The sequence below is a fragment of the Loxodonta africana genome, chromosome 2 (assembly GCF_030014295.1).
Source record: "Loxodonta africana isolate mLoxAfr1 chromosome 2, mLoxAfr1.hap2, whole genome shotgun sequence".
Lineage (NCBI taxonomy): Eukaryota > Metazoa > Chordata > Mammalia > Proboscidea > Elephantidae > Loxodonta > Loxodonta africana.
The window spans coordinates 142,568,587-142,585,767 of record NC_087343.1 but is presented as its reverse complement, the minus strand read 5'-3'; the positions used below and the strand labels follow the sequence as shown (position 1 = coordinate 142,585,767).

Genomic DNA, 17,181 nt, shown 5'->3' with positions numbered 1-17,181 from the left:
AAAGAGAGGCTGTCCATTCTTCCTATAGCCAGATACATTATGTCCTGTGTTACCAGCAAAGTCCCGCTGTCCCCTGAGTCTAAAAGAACCCTTTTCTGAGCCATGCCAAGTGTTCCCACTGCCACCTACAGAGGCACACATATAGACAGGACTGAGTGTGAAGAACATCCCTGTCTGTGGCTTCTGAGAGGTCCAGGCTCCTGGGGTGGAACATGTCTCAGCAGGTGTGGCTACACAACAAGCAAGAGGTGAAGGTATCACTGTAAGTGAGGCGTCGTGGGGAATGGAACATGTTCAGGAAGAATGGGCTAGACCACTTACAGTCCATGTATCGCAGCGCCAAGAAAACCTGTAATTTGTCATAAAAGAAAGCTTCCCAGCTAGAGAATTCCTTAGGATTTGTTAGAAGCATTAATCTTAATGAGTTAGAAACAATGACAAACAGGGATGGAATATTTAGTGATATACTTGAAGCTGAATCGTCAGCTGTCTGCTGTCACTAAACCCATTGCTGTCGAGTCAATTCCGACTCATAGAGACCCTACAGGACAGAGCAGAACTGCCCCATAGAGTTTTCAAGGAGTGCCTGGTGGATTCGAACTGCCAACCTTTTGGTTAGCAGCCGTAGCTCTTAACCACTACGCCATTAGAGTAATTGCTGGGCAGGGCTGGTTGCCTCTACTATAAGCTGATGGATCCTGTCTTTACTTAAAAGTTTGTCATTTTGTTCATGATGGAGTTTTCTTGCATTAATTTGTGATATTCTAAAAATAGTGTATTAGAAATATTTATTTTGATTCTTGAATTTACAGCAACCCCTTAGATTTTGTGCCTAAGATAAGTGCCTCACTTGCCTCACCCTAATCCTGGCCCTGTTGATGCCCATTACCAAAGATAAGATGAGTGTGAAGGTAAAATAGACCTCCCCTTCAACGACTGTGCAAAGAAAGGGCAGAAGGCCTTTCAAGTGGTCAAACCAAAGGCTGGTGAGGCCGCTGGTTCTAGATCCAGGCCATCACTCCTTTTCTAATGCTTCACACTCCCTGGGTTTCACTGCTATCTGTACTGATGAAACCCAAATCTATATTTCTACCCATGCCTCTTCCTAAGTCAAGGCTTATCCATTTATCTTCCTGCTAGACACATCTCTATTCACGTCCCACAGGCATTGCCATCCACTGTGTAGTCATACTTATCATGCTCAAAACCCAACTCTCTGTCTCCTCACCACCCCCACCCAACCACTGCTTTTCCTTTATTTTCTGTCTGTGTTGGTAGCAGCCCCGTCCATCCACTCACCCAAGAGATAGCCTGGCCTCATTCTTGATTCCTCTTTCTCTTTATGCTGGGCATCAATCATTAAATCCTACTGAGCTTTGTCACTTAAATATTGTCCAGAATCTATTCTCTTCCCTTCATCCCTGGCCTCTTTCTTATTATCACTTGTCACTTCACAGTCCAGCCCCTCAGAACCAAATGGAGTTTCCCAAACTTAATAGGCTGTTTTTTACCCCATGTCTTTGTTCACGCTGTCCCTCTATCTGGAATGCCCTTCTCCCTCCTGTTGGCTAACTTCTACTTATCCCTTAAGACCAATGCCAGGCATTACCTCAGTCCTTCATTTGTTCCACAAACATTTATTAAGTACCTGCTTGGAATTAAGCACAGACATGGGCTCTGCACTCACAGAACTTATGGGTTTCTTATGAGTTAGACATGGGAATTCCACATGTGAGAATAGTAGGTGGAACGTTTGAAAGGAGGGGTCACCTACAGCCTTCTGGAAGCCTTCCCCAGCTAGGTTAGGCACTCTTTCGCTGTGCTGTCATTATACTCTGCTTCACTATGGCAGCAACCCCATGGAATTGCAGTTTCCTGCTCATTCTCTTTCTTCCCTAAGGGTGGGGGTCTCCTACTTGTGTTTACAACCTCAGGGCTTGGCCATGACAAAAACTCTGCTGAGTGAAAGACTTGCAGAAAGAAGAGACAAGAACAATGACAGATGGAGAGGTAAGACCCTAGATCATTGCCACCTCTGCTTGCACAGCTGGTGAGCTCCCTGCTCTTCAGCAACACTTCTACCAGCAGCGTCAGGACTAACTAGACTTACCAACTTGGAGAGTTAGTTTTTTCTCTCCCTGCACAAAGGCCATGGTAAAGTGAGGCACTCTTCTCTGAGTGCTAAAGTGGAATTAAATGCCTGAGTTCTTTAAAATCTCGACTAGAAAAAAGCCTACAGTTTCAAACGGATTTTGAGATGCCTTTTAAATTAGGACTCATTCACAATATATGTATGTTTTTGTGCTCAGAGAAGAGATGACGGGGGTGGAGGGAGAAAGAGAAAGAGAGAAAAGAAATCCACATGGTATGTGTGGTAAGTATGCTGGTCTTCCAAACAATAAAGAATAGGGTCTTACAGAAACCAACTTGGCTGTGTAGGCTTTTTATAGATGTGTCAATCAATTCTGAACAAACAGGAAGCTTAGAAGCCTGCTCAGGATCACTCATGTGGAGCAATACATTAAGCTGAACAAGTGAGAAGAACCCAGGTGGTGTTGAATTACCCCTCTTAGGTTGCTGCAGGTACAGTCACAGTAAATTATGAAATACCTCCTGGCCGGGTGGTTCCAGACAGAGAAAACAGCATTTACCTTATAGTTTCTGCAGGAAGGGTTGAAGGCATTAGTTCCACAGACAAACAACGTATCATCATTTTTCTTTAGAAGAACTTTAATAAAGTTGTGACACTCATCCTGAAAAATAATTCAAACTTTTTTATATCGCTCCATTCGATACAGAAACCCATTCTTCACGTTATATCATGATCTGCTTTTTTTTTTTTTTGCTCACAGGGGGTTAAAATGAAGGCAGCTGAGGAGCTCTCTTATAAAAGTTTCAGTTCCTCCTACTATTAACCAAAAACAATTGCTTTTCAACAGCAAATAAAAACACAGTACAGAATGGAAGAGTGTGTTTAGGTAAGAAGGAAAAAGCAAACCTGGAGAGCGACGCTCTCCCATCATATTAATTTTAATGCCAGATGCTCCAGGGTCCCTTGATGTACAAGGCTTCTGGTCGAGTTGTGTTTTTATGTTGTTTTATGACCAAAGGCACAAAACCCTGTATGTCTTTGGCAGCCTTTTATGAGCCGTTCCCCCGAGTCCCTGTGAGCACTGGGTTGCAGGGTGGGGCTGTGGGAGAGTGCACTTGGAGGAGTCAGGGCAGCCAGCTTTGTGCTCATAATCCCTGGTCGCCTAAGTAGTTCATGATGCAGCCCAAGCAGCTGTCGTAATGTTTCATCACATTAAAAGCAAACTATTTCTGCAAATTAAAGCCTTCAATACGTTGATGGAAAAAGCAATTACTGGAGAAAAGTGAATGGCATGATCCATTCCATATCACAGTCGACGGCTAGAGATAACAGTCAAAAAGTTAACCCAAAGTGGCAGCTGCAGGAGAAATGAAAATTGCCTACCTTATGTTTTCCCTTCATTCTGCATGTGTCTACATCAGCCTGTCTAGATTTCCATGTCAGTTTCTGCCGGGATCAAGAAAGAAATCAATTAGAGTACAGAGGTTGTTGCATTTGATTTTAGAAGTAAGAGTTCCCTCGGGGAGACTGAAGGCTGAACATATATATTTATTGAAAGCTTTCTGCACCCTTTCTCCATGATTAATTCACCATAGCAACAAGAGATTAGAGATGGAAACGTTCATTTAATTTTGAACTCCTATCTATTCTATTCATTAAACTACAAAATGATCTTCTCTTTGAGATAAAGATAAAAGAAAGCAAAGAAGAATAAACAACAGGGTGGAATTTTCACATAAAATATCCAAATTAACTTGCTAAATTATGCCCATTTTGATAAAATACACATCCTACCGCTTCTTCTGGAAACCCTGGTGGTGTAGTGGTAAAGAGCTAATGGCACTCCTTGGAAACTCTGTGGGGCAGTTTTACTCTGTCCTGTGGGGTAGCTATGAGCCAGGATTGACTTGACGGTAATGGGTTTGGCTACCCTTTCTTTTCAGCTGATAAATCAATTTTTGTAAAGCAGACCTTTTTCATAAAATATGTAAGTAATTTTCTTATGCATAAAGGGGATGTTCACTTTAGGTGGACAAATATTTAATTCAGGTTATTCTCCTTCATAAGGAGCTCTGGTGGCACATTGGTAAAGCAATCAACTGCTAACCGAAAGGTCGGTGGTTCAAAACCACCAGCGGTTCCATGGGACAAAGATGTGGCAGTCTGCATCTGTAAAGATGTATGTACAGCTTTGGAAACCCTATGGGGTCCTTATGAGTTGGATTCGACTCAATGGCAGTGGGTTTTTGGGTTATTCTCCTTCATGTAAGTTACTGGACTGAAGGTATTGTCTACTTCTATGTACAGATTTTATTAACTAAAATACCCCCAGGTGGAGTTACAAGGAAAGTTAGGTTGTACTTTATGTCTGCCTGCAATGGATAATGAATAAATTCCTGAACCACCACAGTCAAATGAAATTTAACATTGCAAGACATGGGAACACAGTATTGAAACATTGGTGGAATACACCTGTGGGATAAAATTTTACCAATGAAAATTGGTATTTTTCTGGCACAAATATGGTAATATATTATTAAAGAAATTTAGAAATTACCTAACCCCAAAATATACACATACATACTCAGGTTTTGATCCAGTTTGTTCTGGTTTGAACCCCTGCTGAGAATTTTCATTTCTAACAAGTTTCCAGGCCGTGCTAATGCTGCTGGTTAGGGACCAATTCTGAAAACCAATAGTAGAGCAAAAACCAAAACAAACTTGTTGCCGTTGAGTCAATCTCTGACTCATAGCGACTCTACAGGACAGAGTAGAACTGCCCCATAGGGTTTCCAAGGAGTGGCTGGTAGATTCGAACTGCCAACCTTTTGGTTAGCAGCCGAGCTCTTAACCACTGCACCACCAAGGCCCCACTAGTAGAGCAGTGGTTCTCAAAATTTATTATACATCTGGAGGTATCAGCTGGGGATCTTATTAAAATGTAGATTCTGAGTCAGTATATTGGGTTGAAATGCAAATTCTCGCAGGGCTTTGAACTGGAACATACCTAATAACACATGAAGTACATAAATATTTTTGAAAACTTATCAAGCCCCAACCTACTCCCAAATTAGAACCCAGCTGCTGTCAAGTTTACTCCAACTCATGGCGACCCCACATGTGTCAGAGTAAAACTACACTCCATAGGATTTTCAATGACCAATTTTTCAGAAGTAGATAGCCAGGCTTTCTTCTGAGGTCTTCTGGGTAGACCCAACCACCAACCTTTTGGTTAGCAGCTGACTGTGTTAATTATTTGCACCACCTAAGGACTCTACTTTCAAAATAGAATCCACAGACTGTGTGTTGGTATTTCCATATTATTTTTGACCACATCATCTCAGTAAATGTGTTTAAAATACTTAATTCTCTCCAGGAACTATCTTATAGTTCTTCTTTTCAGAAAGATGGTTTTAAAACTACTTACTCTGCTACAATAAATTTCTTCTGTGTGTGATGTGTCTATATCAACAGCATAAATATGGTCCCTGTAGGTGAAGAAAAATTAATATAAAGTCAAACACAACAAACACAAGTGTCAAGACAGTTTATTTTCTATTGAATGAAGTTAGATCTTATTCAAGACAAATAAATCCATATCCATGGTATTTAAAAAAAAAAAAAAAACAGACATTCCTATGCAAGAAAAAGAGCCCAGCCTACAAGAGACGTTCTGGATGACATTCAGCACCTTTCTGATGAAGCGCACATCTTGCTCTAAGGAACGCCTTTTATGGAAAACTTTTCTGTAGTCAGTATTCTTTCTGATACTAAAACTAAACTACAGCATCTGTATATATGCAGTTTAGGAAAAAGGACTTTGAACATTAAATTGGTCCAAAGACTGGAAGATAGACAGATTCACATGCCCTTTAAGTGTCTTCAAATCTATGTACCAAACCCTTGGTATTCAACATGCCACATTTGCTCAGCAAGGGGTTTAAGAAAAAGCTAATCTCCATCTTCACCTTTCTTTAGAAAACATATTTCCAGTCATAGCTTTGATGATTTGATCGACATGATGAAGGAAAAAAAAAAAAAGATAATAGAGGTAAAATTATTTCCAGAAGCCATTCTTTTCTTCACACGATGATGGTCAATTAAGGTCTAAAATATACTTTAGCTAAAGTTTCCATTTCTTCTGTTCACCTTCCCGCTTTGCTGAGAATTCGGTTCTCTTTACAATTGGCTGCCAATCTCTCCTTGGAAGGGGAGAAACAGAATCAGCAGCTCAGGTGTGGGGCTATATTTAAACATCCCCTTCTGTGTGAGCTGAGAACAAGGGTGTTTTTGTCTGAATTCAGAAGAAAGAAAAGAACTACTCTCAACTGGGAAGATGAGGGGCTAGTGAGGGAAAGCAAAACAGCTCATTTTCCCTTGAAATAATATTGACTTTTTCTAAAATGCAGGAAGTCCTGGGGCTGGGAAATTACCCACAGCTTTAAACTAGGACCTCAAGGCTCTGATGCAGACTTTCAAGTCCCCTCGTTATTAGAAAGAGAAAGAGAAAGGAAAAAATTATTTAGTTAAGATATGAGGCTTTCTTTTTCTTTTCTGTTCTTGGGAAATCTGTGTTTGCTACTGCTTTTAGGGAAAGCACAACAGAGAAAAAAATAATATGAAAAGAACCTCTCTCATGTGAAAATACAAGGAGGGGGCAGGGCAGTTGGCTTACAAAATTCCCTTGTCCGCCATGGGACTGTGAGTGTGAGTGACTGTGTGAGTGAGTGAGTGTGTGTGTGTGTAAAAAAAAAAAATTTTTTTTTTTTGTGTGTGTAAGAGTGGTGAAATAGAGGATGGGGATCCTATTTTGAAAATTGTTGAACTGGAATATTTCTTCAAAATTTAGTAGGGTGCCAGAATCACCCTCCCCTTTAATTTCAAGGCAGTTTTATTGTATTTGTTTATTACTTGCTTTACTTTATTGGTGGTGCTGTGGTCAGGCTCGTTATTGGAATGGAATTGCCCATTACTTCGGTATCAGGTTTGAGATGACTCTAGTCTTTTCCTTGCCCTGCCTCCCCTCAAAACTTAAGTAGGAGCTGACTATATGAATTGTAAATTAACAACTGATTAATATGCACTGGCTACTCCTTAGAAAGCTCTGGGATTGCCCCTTCTGGCATGGCCTGTTTATGTTAATTACCAGTTTAGAGATTTACCAAAAAAAAAAAAAAAAGAAGAATTTATAAAGTGGATAATAATGAAGCAGAACTGAAAGGGGTTCTTGCCACCAAGCCTCACTTAATTCCTGGGTTCTGGATGGGACTTGGCTTCCGATTACTGACACCAATTGTCTAGAAGAACTGGGAAGCCTTTTTAAAACAGAACTGCATGAATGAAATCTCCTCTTGGACAATGGCGATCTTTTTCAGCATCCAAAAGATCACATTACCCCAGCAAACAGAAACAGCGCTTTATGGAGTAAACCACAGACCAAGATCGGGGGTTATTCCCAGGATTCACACATCACGCTTGCCGAATTAAGTTATTTGAACATAAACTGACTTAATCCGAGATGACTTCCTCTTCCCCTGTCCGTGGATGCCAGAGTTTGAGCTTGGGGGAAGGATTTAACTTTAAATCATGTTACATGCTGCCTGGGAACCTGGATCTCTCAGGGCAATGTTGGGAAATGTGAAATTAAAAAGAGAGGAGAGGTCCTAAATATGGTGGCCACAGAGCTACTTTAGGGACTTTTTTAAGCACAAGTATTGAGGGAAGTGGCTGAGTATGGAGTGAAAATCAACATGCCACAACCCTGACAATTCTGTTATATAGTTTTAAAAAAATGACTTCTTTTTCCTTTTCCTTTGATTTCTTCTTCCTTTTTTTGAGGGTGGGAATTAGGATAAAACCATCTTGGTTTTAATGAGGTGGAATAATGGTCACCTTTAAGTTTGCATAACACCTTGCTCCTTACTCACCTGTACTACAGTCTACACCCATGCAAAATCACTGGGCAAAATGGCAGTCTGTTATGCCATTTTCCCCACCAGTGACACAAGTGCTAAGTGAAACATTTATGGCAGATTCTTGATCAACCTACTTCTCACAAATCCAGTGTTTAATCATTTGCTCTGATCGGCCTTTAGGTAATTTAGTACAAATGTAATCTTCTAGGCCTGCTGCATCTAGAAAACTAAAAATGGTATTTAAGAAGCTGGTATTCTCCTAGAGAGGCAGCTACTGAGGACCTTATTGGCATGGTTTTTTTTTTTTTAATTAATTTTGATTGTGCTTTAAGTGAAAGTTTACCAATCAGGTCAGTCTCTCATACAAAAATTTACATACACCTTGCCATACATTCCTAATTGCTCTCCCTCCAGTGAGACAGCACCGTTCTTCCCTCTACTTTCTCTCCTTGTGCCCATTCGGGTAGCTTCTGGCCCTCTCTGCCCTCTCATCTCACCTCCAGACAGGAGATGCCAACATAGTCTCATGTGTCTACTTGATCCAAGAAGCTCGTTCTTCACCAGTATCATTTTCCATCCCATATTCCAGTCAATCCCTGTCTGAAGAGTTGGATTTGGGAATGGTTCCTGTCTTGGGCTAACAGAAGGTCTGGGGACCACAGCCTCCGGGGTCCTTCTAGTCCCAGTCTGACCATTAAGTCTAGTCTTTTTATGAGAATTTGGGGTCTGCATCCCAGTGCTCTACTGCTCCCTCAGGGGTTCTCTGTTGAGTTCTCTGTCAGGGCAGTCATCGGTTGTGACTGGGCACCATCTAGTTCTTCTGGTCTCAGGCTGGTGCAGTCTCTGGTTTATGTGGTCCTTTCTGTCTCTTAGGCTCATAATTACCTTGTATTTTTGGTGTTCTTCATTCTTCCTTGCTCCAGGTGGGTTGAGACCAATTGATGCATCTTAGATGGCTGCTTGCTAGCATTTAAGACCCTAGATGCCATTCTCCAAAGTGGGATGCAGAATGTTTTCTTAATAGATTTTATTATTAGCATGCTTTTTAATGAGTACCCACAATGGTTATTTTCTTTGGCAGCAGCTATTAGAAGTTTATTTTAATACCAGGGGAAATAGTACTACCTCTACTGCTCAATGGGCAGCACAGTACAGCAAGTAATAGCACAGCATCTAGACCAAGACCAACACGGTTCAAATCCTGCCTCCATCATATTGGCCTGGTCATTTAATCTCTCTGTACCTTGGCTTCCTCCCCTAAGACATGGGATAATAATAGCTCCTTTCTCATAGGGCTGTTTGAAGACCTGAATGAGTTAACATTTATAATGAATTTACAATTTTATTTGCAACTTACATAGCACACGTAACTGTTATGTTCTATGTAAGTATTTGTAAAACAAAAACAAAAAATTGTTTTGGCATTGGTTTCTGTGACCAAACCTGGAGTACTTTCAGGGTGTTTAGAAAATGTTTTTTTAATTTCATATTGCAAAGTTTGTAATCTCAGAACATCGACGTACTTTAAAAGAATCATGCACTGTTGTTGTTTACCTCTCATTACCTATGCTCATAGCCAGGTATCACAAACATAATTTCTATTTCATCTTCCTAGCATGAAATGATTAATCAATCTAGACACAGGTAAGATCACAATGGAACCCTATAAGAAAGGTAGTGCTCCCAGTCACTGTTCATTTATAACCATTCTGAATGGGCTATATAATCCAAAAATGGGGGAATCATATATTGATGGAATCCCAAAGAACTTCATTAAGATAATCTAATCCAACCTCTCATTTAACAAAGAAAATTTATGGGCAGATAAACTGTCATCCAACTAAATTAAGGGCAGAATTAGAACAAAAGCCTAAATCCATGTGATCCCTGTTCAGGTAGTACTCGTCACATGCCATTCAGTCTTAATATATGAACTGTCTAAATAACATTTCCTCAGTGGATGAGTAGTCTCTTAGTAGATAGAGTCAGATAAAAAACCTTTCTCATATATATGCTTTCATTGGATACCATTGCCATTCTGTTAACACATGACACATACTGATGTTCACTGCACAAATGAAAACAGATTTAATACACACACACCTACACACACACTACATAATACATGTTTATACATTCAACTCAATTTAACAAACAAGTATCAAGGAGTGAAGCACTCTACTGGGTGCTGAGTAAATATTTGCATATATGTCCTGGATAAACAGTGGGTTATTTGGGTTTAAGCTTCAAAATAAGCAATGACTTTACCTAAATCCACCTGAAGTTAAACAGACACAGAAAATCTTGAAAGAACGATTGCTTGACAAACCAAAGTAGCCTTTAAATTAAATAAGACTTTGTGTGGGAACTTCAAAATCTGAAAAACGATGCATAGCCAGGACTCTGGACTTTTGAATGTACTGAAGGCAGATGTGAAGAAAAAGTCACTTACCGAGCAGCAACGTAGAGGGTTCTATTCATGATCATAATCATCTGGATGTCCAGTCTGTGCCTCTGTGTGGTGTTCCGTCCTGGCTTGTGGCCCACAAACACCGGATACTGTTTTGTATCTGTGAAAAGAGAAGACAGGGCAAGAGAGGGAAAAAGAAATCAAGCCAAGAGATGACAGGGCGGGGGTGGTCGAGTGGGTGAAAAGACAAAATCATGTGCCACCATTTCCATCAGACAGACTAGTATTCTTTAAGACTCATCAAGTTGCAGTTTCATTTCCATATGATAATAAGTAATAAGCCTGGATTTAGAGTTCTAAGTGTCACAATTTCTTACTTGACTCTCTTTCTAGGGGTTAAACCTGCTAGTGAACCCTTTGCATGAAGGTGTTCTTTTCTCCCACAGTTTTCTTTTCTTCTTCTGTAGAGTGCTAAGCCCAAGGGGCAGTCTGCCAAAGATCTTGTCTCGGGACAAAACTATTTCAAAGCAGCCTTCCCATCAATCACCACAAAGGCAATGTGGTCTGGAGGCGAGAGCCTTCGTCCAGGAGCCAGAAGAAAAATACAGTCTCCACAGGCGTCCAGTTGGAATAATCCACTATTGAAGCCTGCCCCATTAGGTTGGTTGGCATTCTAGGAACTGTGGGAAGTTCACTCTTGAGTTGAGCAATTGGCTAATCTCACAGAAATAGGGGCTTTGACAGGACAGGGTCAAATTGAGTGTAGCCAGTAGGGTGGATCTGGAATTTTCCCTGACTTGGGCAGTCAATAAGCATATTTCTTTTTTCCAACAGTTCTCTTTGATAAAAAAAAAAAAAAAAAATTTTTTTTTTTTTTTTGTAATAATATTTGACCTTTAGAAATACCTACATTGCAACATCTCTGCCTTTAAACCTATAATCTCCAGAACTCTGGCAATCTTCCAAAGAAACTAAGGTGGAAAGAAGATGAGTCAAATTTAAAAGGCAGTTGATTTCCAGGGGTGTAAATAATGAATAGAAAACCATTCACAGATTGATGCTCAGACCCCCACAACTTCCGTGCTCCAGCATCTGAGCACTACCCAGAGTAGGTATCTTATTAGAGGGCCCCGATATATTTCACTCACCATCAAGCTTGGTTTGAGATTAACGTGTGCTTTTCCTGCTCTGAAACTTCATTTACTTATTCACCCATGAGCTTGCTAGAACAATGCATGTTCCTCTACTATCATGGACTTGAGCGATCATTTAAGTATGATTCTCAGGAGCATATTAGAATTAAAGAGCCTTTTGTACGTGACACGAAAGACAGATAATCTTTTTGAGTTGAAATAGTTAAATGCTTATAAGCTTTTACACCTTGAGTTAGGTGGACTCTGCCACTTTGACAGTGATGATCTTGAAGCATGTAATTTGGTCCATCATCATGCCCTTTGACCTTTTAATCTCTAGTTGTTTTCTCAGTCTTGCCTCCTCATCTTTATATAAAAATATCTTCTTTTTCAACCCAGAGGGTCCAGAAAGACTTGGGCATCGAAGGAATTGCTAGTGTCCCATACTAACGTTCACCACCCTTTGCCAGGTTCACTCAGTTTTTGTTTTGAGATAATTACTGAGAAATAAATATTTGGGGAAAATGTTCTCTATCACCTTTACTGTGATAAAATACTTTGTCTTCTGGAGGGCAGGAAAAAAGTACTAAGTTGGCTGTTCTGTCCAACACACAGGTAGGACTTTCCTCTTCTGAGAAGACAACTGAATTCTTAATCATGTTGCTTGTCTACCCCTGACAATAATGCAGAGACCAACAGAAAGTCTATAAACTGTTCAAATAGGTCCTTGGTGAATTAAAAATCACCCTCAACCCAAGTCTGGCAAGATACAACTTCTAAGTCTAAAAAAAAAGACTTAATTTTTTGTTTCTAACTTACTCTAAAACACTCATTATTTTTTGCTCATACCTTGTAACAGTGTCCTTGTATTAATTACATATGAAAATGTATAGCACTGGCAATACCTGAATGCCAGTGACATTCTCCCATACAGCTGGTTTAAGTCAGGATCAGTCTCCACGTAGTAGTTGAGACTTGATCGACTGTATTACGAAAAGTTTCAAATCTCACACAGATGCGTCTCCACGAAAACATTTAATGGAGTTAGAGAACAGTCATCCCAGTAATTTGACTAGATGTGAATTACCCAGTTTTGTCATCCACATGAGTTAAAATGACTAACAAATTCTCTTACGTTATATATATATATTCTAAGTGAATAATATTTTACTGTGTTTTTGGTAAGGTTTACACAGCAGCTTAGGTCCCATTCAACAGTTTCTACACAAGTTGTTCAGTGACACTGATTAGACTCTTCACAATATGTGAACAGTCTGATTATTTTCGTTCTGGTTGTTCCATTTCTATTAATCTAGCTTCCCTGCCCCTTTACATTCTCACCTTTATTTTAAACTATTGCCTGTTTGTTCTCATGTAGGTGATTTTTAAAATAAATCTCCTATATTTTTTAATACTTTTATTGTTTACTGGTTGATGCATGCTAAAATGTCCACAAAGAGAGGGAGCAAGAGTAAAACTGTGGGTACTCACAGTTGCCATGCGAAATACTGATTGGCTCAGAATCTTCTGGGAAACCAGCCCCAGCAAAGTGTAGCAGTGTGAAATATAGCAGCAAGGCTTCTGACCTCATAGTAGTTCAGCGGGGAGACTTGACTTCTCTACTTCACCCTGCCAAAGAGCAGAAGAGGCATTTATTTATTTATTTTTGCAAGTCAGCTTTATTCAGTTCCATAAAATGAAATGACCTTGAAGATAAATTCAGGAGAAAAGGGCCACTGTTTCCCACCTTTCCCATTGTGAGCTCACTGGCTACTGTGTTTTAGAGGAACCTGTATCCATTGCCCACTGCACCTCCTTCCTCATGAACCTGAGCCTTTTTGGAAAGCTCTCCTCAAACGCCTGACACACAGCCTTAGTTCCTTTGTCCTAAGCCATCTTTAAGGCCATTACGGGCTGTTATTTCACAATTAAGAAACTCTACATTCCAAAAAAGGTGGACAACTGAAAAGCATGTTCTTTTTTCTTTTTAAAGTAAATACTTTCCTTTTTCTCAGCAGGCCTGCAGAGAGAGATTAAAAATTACCATCCCCCAAACATGTGTTGTGTGGCCAGTCCGTGATCTTTCAAAAATTTGTAGTTGCCAATATTGAAAAATTAGATTTTCAGTAATAATCCAGATTTCCAACTTCTTTGGACAAATCAGAATCTGTTATACTAACCTAAATGACAGTTCTCCTCAGAAACCACACCCCTACCCCAATGCGCGCGCGCGTGTGCACACACGCACACCTAGAGCTCACATGGAAAACTGGCCCTGTTCTTTCATATCCACTACCTATGTCACCCCCTTAGCTGAGATTCTGTTCCCTGGTTAATATAATTCCACAGTGACCTTGGACATAAATAAAGTGACACCATAATCTCTCTGTTTAAAAAAGAAATCAATGTACCCTTTCAGACCCTGTGAAGAATACGATAGAGAAAATCTAAATCACATCCTTAAATGGTATTGTTGATTTAAAAAATTATATCCATATATATTTTAGTTTCAATTACTACCTTGCAATAAAACAAGAGTGAATAAAAATGCCAAAATGTACTATTGTTTCCAACTGTATTTTCTTAAAAATGTTTTTTATGTACAGAAAAATTATCCTAAATCTTGGAAATAAAAACAATCCCACGTGGGGCCACTAGATACAGTGAAAGAAGACTCATAATACAGTAAAATCACATAATTCTCAGGCACATTTTGAGTGAGTGTTGATCTACCAAGGAAATTAATGTAAAATGGGGATATCTTTTCATCTTTCCAGAGTTATAAAGCCTTTGAAGTAGCCTGCCAGAGATTATCTTTTTTTTAACAAAGCTATTTTATGGTGGCCCATCAATCATTTAAGATTTGTGTGTGTAGAAAAGTCAAACGTAGTAACTTAGGTGTCTTTGAAAGTTAATTTAGCAAACAAATGCTAACTTGTGCTTTTTAGAACACCACTTAATATTAGATACCTGTGTCTCTCTTCTTCGTGCCAAAAAAAGCATTAACAAGTCCTGAGTGTTGCATTGCAACTTATAATTTCACAGACACAGCTGGGGCTTAATCATTTCTTCAATTGAAAAGTGCACAATAATTAATTTGCTTTATCTTGAAAATCAAAGACGGAGAGAGGTTGAGAGAAAAGCCCTAAACAATTCCTTATCTCCATCTCGGATGTGTAGACTAAAATTAAACTTTAAATGATTACTTGTTCACAAGGGCGATCCATTACCAAGAGACATGAACATGTATTTATAGACAGGTTAAAAGCAAAGGTCTGTTCATTCATTTGCCAGTTCTCCATATTAAGGAGAATCTGAACCTCAGGGAAAAAGGTTCTGAGGTGCCCCTATTTGCTTCTCATGGCTCCTCTTCAGTATAACATGAAAGGGGAGGAATCAATAACAGGAGAAAGTAAAACATAAACCAGACACCAGTCAGCTGTTACATTTTGAATGAGAAAATGTAATATGGGGAAAAGTAAGAAGCAGTAACATTCACCAAAGGCTCAAGAGCTGCATTTTAATATTACACAGAAGCACATTACCTCAGAGAGTTTGCAACACGTAAAAGAAGAATAAAAAAGACTCGAAAGTTTGAGTCTCGTTCCTTTAGAAATCATGGGAAATAATGCTCATTTTTTAAAGATTAAGTTTTCTTGAATGACAAACTAATCTCGATCCTTCCACAATTACATTCATCTTTGTACACATGACACCTACAAGCTGACAAGACAAAGTCCTGCTAGTATATTATACCCCCCAGTTTTAGTTCTTTCGTCTTAAGATTGAATGAGTCAGATGAGAAATTCACAAACCCAGAAGCCAGCAGGAAAAGCAATACATACAGAAGAAATACATTATGCAATCCAATGGCTTCTTTTACTACTTAGACACAGCAAGGATCATGGCAGAGATGGGTCATTTAAATATCTCCAGGTTTATAGTGGGGCTCTAGGCCAGGAGAAATAGCTGTTTTATGTGTGTTTCTATCCTATCATCAGCTAGGTAACACATCTACCCGATGGATGAATGTGTTTTGAGTACTGACTAATCTTGGCCGGTCTACAGGAACACTTCAAAATTTTCTTCACCTGATGTTTTGATGCATTATTCCCTTCCTCCTCAACCTTGGGTCCTAACCCTTGTAAATATGTAGACAATACACTTTCTTGTTGAAATGATTACTCTGGGGAGAGATCCCAGTTCTATCACGTGGTCATTTCTCATCCTGCAGAAGATGAGCTGGGTGTTCCCTCTAAGACTACAGGGATACAGACTTGTACCACACCTCAGGAAAGAAAACAAACAGAACTTTCCATTGAGTTTCAAAACCTGGAGCTAGCTCAGTTGCCACAATTAAAGAGGCTATTTAGGTAATTTTCAAAACTCTGAAAAGTGCTACCCGCATACAGCATATTTATGGGTAACTGTAATTTTTTTTTTTTTTTTTTTGGCAGACATTTGTCGATTTCCCTGTCTGTGGCTGTGCTTATACAGGCTAAATATGGCTTAGGTTTAAGGAACTGTCCAGAAAATCATACAAGGGAAGGTTATCAGTATGAAAGATTCTAAACAAAAACAGTTACTTCCTCTTATGCCTGAATTTTCCATATAATTATCTCAACCTTCCACTTTTCTTAGCCTGAATAGAAATGGCCTTTGTAAAATACACCATTATTATAAAGTCAAAATCCTACTCTGTGCCTCGGCCCACAAAATTCATGGAAAACCTTAAGAACCTTCTTAATTTTAATAGGAACTGTTTGGTGAATTTATTAGTTCTATTCTTTTTTTTATTTAGGTTCATCTAAAATTAATTACACATTTTTATTATGAGTCAGATGGGAAAGGTTTGTGTTGACTTTCCACGTAATCTGAGTCCAGACAAAAATACCTTCTACTGTAGCTTTCCCTCTGAAGTCCTCAAGGCCAAACTGAATAACAGAACTGTGATACACAACTGGCATTGGGGCTCTTGGCTGCCATGAACCAAATGAATTGTGCCACGTGCTACTTGGCCAGGGATGGCCTTCAGGTATTTCAGACTAAGGAACAAACATACACACTAATACAAAAGGTTAAAAAGAGGTTTGTCTGGAAATCCTGTGAATGCATTTGCCTTGGTAATTTTTTTTTTTTTAATAATCAAATCTTGTCACTATCTGGAGCTTCCATCCACCTCTACTTGCCAAGCCCCCCTAGTTATTCAGCTGGTCACTGTGTCAACAAAACACAGAGCAAAGGGAATGTCAGTGGTGCTGAGAACAATGTAAGTTGGAGAACGAGGTTATAAATTGCCACATCTTACTTTGATCAACCAGAGTAATTTAAGAAGAGCCACGAGGGCTAGGAAACCATGACAAGCCTACCCAGCCAGACACGCCTAACCCTAATACTAGTTCTAAACTTCTGTCCAACTATTTCCCCAAATCTGCCCCAGAAAATCATGCCAGGGCTCACAAACTGATAGCACTTGGGACAAAGACTTAGAAACAAATCTGAATTAGTTGCCAGAATGGGGGGGGGGGTGCGGGGGGCGGGAAGGAGATTAAAAATACAACTCCAGATTTCTGGCTTCTTAAAAAGTAAAAAATAATCAGAGATCGGCTTTGTTGGCCTACATTCCACATG

General features: G+C 39.5%; 1 protein-coding gene across 1 annotated transcript in view; it reads right to left on the bottom strand.

Annotated features, from left to right (window-relative positions):
* Nucleotides 1-17,181, bottom strand: part of SEMA6A (semaphorin 6A) — a 152,231-nt gene that overhangs the window by 56,025 nt on the left and 79,025 nt on the right. Inside the window, exons 2-6 of the mRNA XM_010590486.2 lie at nucleotides 13,042-13,179; nucleotides 10,460-10,577; nucleotides 5,520-5,580; nucleotides 3,476-3,538; nucleotides 2,652-2,753 (exon numbers count right to left, since the gene is read on the bottom strand). Of these exons, the coding sequence (XP_010588788.1) occupies nucleotides 2,652-2,753; nucleotides 3,476-3,538; nucleotides 5,520-5,580; nucleotides 10,460-10,577; nucleotides 13,042-13,141 (444 nt within the window). The 5' untranslated portion in view covers nucleotides 13,142-13,179. The remainder of the gene's footprint in view (nucleotides 1-2,651; nucleotides 2,754-3,475; nucleotides 3,539-5,519; nucleotides 5,581-10,459; nucleotides 10,578-13,041; nucleotides 13,180-17,181) is intronic.